General features: G+C 38.1%; 1 protein-coding gene and 1 long non-coding RNA gene across 2 annotated transcripts in view; one reads left to right on the plus strand and one right to left on the minus strand.

Moving 5' to 3' along the window:
* The window catches only part of mtr (5-methyltetrahydrofolate-homocysteine methyltransferase), a 41,163-nt gene that overhangs the window by 29,310 nt on the left and 8,883 nt on the right, over positions 1–2,970 (minus strand). Inside the window, exons 2-5 of the mRNA XM_008297198.1 lie at positions 2,510–2,721; positions 2,290–2,379; positions 634–703; positions 426–518 (exon numbers count right to left, since the gene is read on the minus strand). Coding sequence (XP_008295420.1) covers positions 426–518; positions 634–703; positions 2,290–2,379; positions 2,510–2,721 — 465 coding nt within the window. The remainder of the gene's footprint in view (positions 1–425; positions 519–633; positions 704–2,289; positions 2,380–2,509; positions 2,722–2,970) is intronic.
* Positions 1–2,970, plus strand: part of LOC103368740 (uncharacterized) — a 21,746-nt gene that overhangs the window by 11,567 nt on the left and 7,209 nt on the right. The window contains exon 3 of the long non-coding RNA XR_520798.1: positions 2,258–2,266. This is a non-coding gene — a long non-coding RNA (uncharacterized LOC103368740). The remainder of the gene's footprint in view (positions 1–2,257; positions 2,267–2,970) is intronic.

Here is a 2,970-nt window from a genome sequence, read left to right on the forward strand (position 1 = left end):
TATATTCCATCACTGCTGATTCCATAATTCTAAGTTCCATGGTTGAAGTTAGTTATATGACCTGCTTGGACTTGGACAGCCAACATCTTACCACCAAGCAAATGTACACTCATGTCCCCTAGAGGACGCACCCAGCAAACCGTGGCTTCTCTAACCACACTCTGTTCAGCATTTCTAAAAAGCTATAACAACACCAACCACAGGATGACCATGAGCACAACTACTCTGAGCTGTTGTGGTCTGTTGATGAATAAATGCTACTGCCTACACCTGTCATTAATCTCTACTTCCCAGACTAGCTGTTCCAAACTCTAAGACTGGGAACATTTCCCTTTGGGCTCTCACACAGTGAACATGTGCAGTGTTTGCAGCCTAACAAAACACTGAGTCAACTGAAAAAAAACAACAGCTGTAAGTGATCTTACTGATATTCCTGAAGTCTGGTTTCTCCACAGATGGTGACACAGACAGGGTTTTATTGGTGGGACCCACTGCCCCAGCCACATAGCGTTTACAACCTGATGGCACACACACACACACACACATATTGCACACATTAATAAAACCCAGTGTGTCTGGAATTGAGCATGTATCTATCAGAGAAGCAACATGTGAGTGTACGGTTCAGCTAACCGGTTTGTTTGGTGACATCGTCAGCTGCCCTCCTTGCCAACTCTGCTGATGCCTTGTTGAGGGAATAAGCCTGTACAAAAGGTACACAAAAACAATGAGCTGATGACAAACAATACTACCTTTTTTTTTTTTTTTTAATTATTATTATTATAAACAGAAAAAGCAGACAGCAGAAAACAGAAAAACATGCCAAAACAGTACAAACATAGTAATATGACAAAAACAACCTGTTCAAGCTAATTATATCAAACATGCTTATTATGAGAGCATATTATGGATTATGGGTAACGTTACTTTTAATAAGCAATGACTGACAACATTACTTTGGCTTTATTTATCACAGAGCATTATGGGTTGTTAGCAACTCACAGACATCGTAGTTACTCATCACTGGCTCTCTGCTTTGGACTTGGCCCATATCTAGGATCTTCATTTGGCCACTAGTGAAGATACTTCTATTTTGTATTCATTTAGAATCTAAACCAAAATGTGTTACTAAAAATTATTACATCAGTTTAACAACTTGAACAAAAAATACATTTTCTGAAATTGTCTATGATTGTTGAGAAGAAGTGATTTAGATCCTGCTCAGGCTCAGAGAGCACGACTGGACAGCTTTCTTTTGAAAGGAATTCTGCTAATTGGAGTCTTGTGTTCTTTGTCTGTGATTAAGTTGATTTTCTATGTCACAGAGAACAAAGCTTGAAGTATTGATCTTCTGACACTGTGGTCAACAAAGTTTGTTGGACAAGCCTGTGATGAGTCAATCCAATTTGCTGTGTCATCAGAAGGCTGCTTCAGTAAAAGACATTAAAAAAAATAAATAAATACAACTCAGAGAGATCTGACCATTGTATCTAGTTAAATGATTTCCGCCACCAATCTGCTTCAGTTTAATTGATGAATGAAATATACACGTCAGAACTTCATGTGTTACTAAATGTTTCTAAATTATCAATTTATTTTTTTCCAGATTTATATATTTTTTAAAAAAAGGGAAAGAAAGCTTTCTTGATTTCTGCTCCCGACATTTCAGTTAAATCAAAGAATTTTGGTATCCTAGACTTTATTGTAAAACATTCCTTGTCTTGAATTCTTTGGTTTAGCTTCTTAACACTGACAATTGTTCTGTAACTTTCTGTTTATCTGCTATTTGACAGAATTAGTTTAAAAATACTTCAATAAATAAAAAAATGTCGAAACATATACAATTTGGTCAAAGTAGGCCAAGTATTTTAGAAATACCACAATGAAGGTATGATGCTGATTCATGACTTTTGTAGGTTCACCAAGTTAAATTATTGTTTAATGTCTGGTTACCAGCATAAAGTTCAAAGTAAAAAAAAAACAACAACAAGCTGCAATATTCCCGAATGATATAATCAATTAAATTAATATACCCCAGATAAGAAGCACAAAAATGTGTTCAAACTAACCTAAACACTTTCTGGTTTTGGCTACAAAATGCAACATGTTTTGTTTGTTTCTTTAGAGTTTTGGACAACTAATGAGACAAAAGCTAATGTAAATATGTTTCTAAGAAATGGTTCATCAGTGGTTAATGAGGTAACACTATCCACTCTGTGTACTGGACCTTGTGTCAACAACCACATAAATGCATGAGTTTTCTGCTGTGGTCAACCAGGGACGTCATACCATGTGTTCCAGTCCATAGTCCGCCTGGGCGATGGAGGTGCTGCTGAATGTGTTGGTCTCGATGATGTCAGCACCCGCCTGCAGGTACTCCTTCATACACACAGAAGAGCACGGCTTACAAGTGCACACAAATGCAGCTGGACGTCACAAACAGTAAAAAAACAGCCCATAAAACTTGGCTAAGGGTGGAAAAAGAATTTCCCATGCCTGGATGACATACCTTGTGGATTTTGTAAATGATGTCTGGCTGCGTGATGCTGAGAACGTCGTTGTTGCCCTTCAGTGGCAGCGGGTGGTCTTTAAACTTGCTTCCCCTGAAATCTTCTTCTTGGAGCTGCTGCTGCTGGATCATGGTTCCCATTGCACCGTCTAGAACCATGATCCTTTGCTGCAGCACTGCTCGAAGCTCCGACTCCAGAGGACAGCTGCCTCCTGGACAGAAAGCAGGATGGGTAAACTTGCAAACACAGTTACAGTTAATGCTACAACATATATTGTATCAAAATTGAAATTGCAATGCGTGCGTGCACAGTGATCACATTGCAGGAAGATCAATAGTACAACTTTTTTTGCTGCTTGATAGAAAATAAAAAAGAAAATTTGCAGAGTTCTCATTTTCTACAGTAATCTAGAAGTACAAGTCTTTCTGATAGAACCTAGTTCACTCCGATTTAGGGGTAC

This window comes from Stegastes partitus, unplaced genomic scaffold, assembly GCF_000690725.1.
Source record: "Stegastes partitus isolate 25-593 unplaced genomic scaffold, Stegastes_partitus-1.0.2 Scaffold1197, whole genome shotgun sequence".
Classification (NCBI taxonomy): Eukaryota; Metazoa; Chordata; class Actinopteri; family Pomacentridae; genus Stegastes; species Stegastes partitus.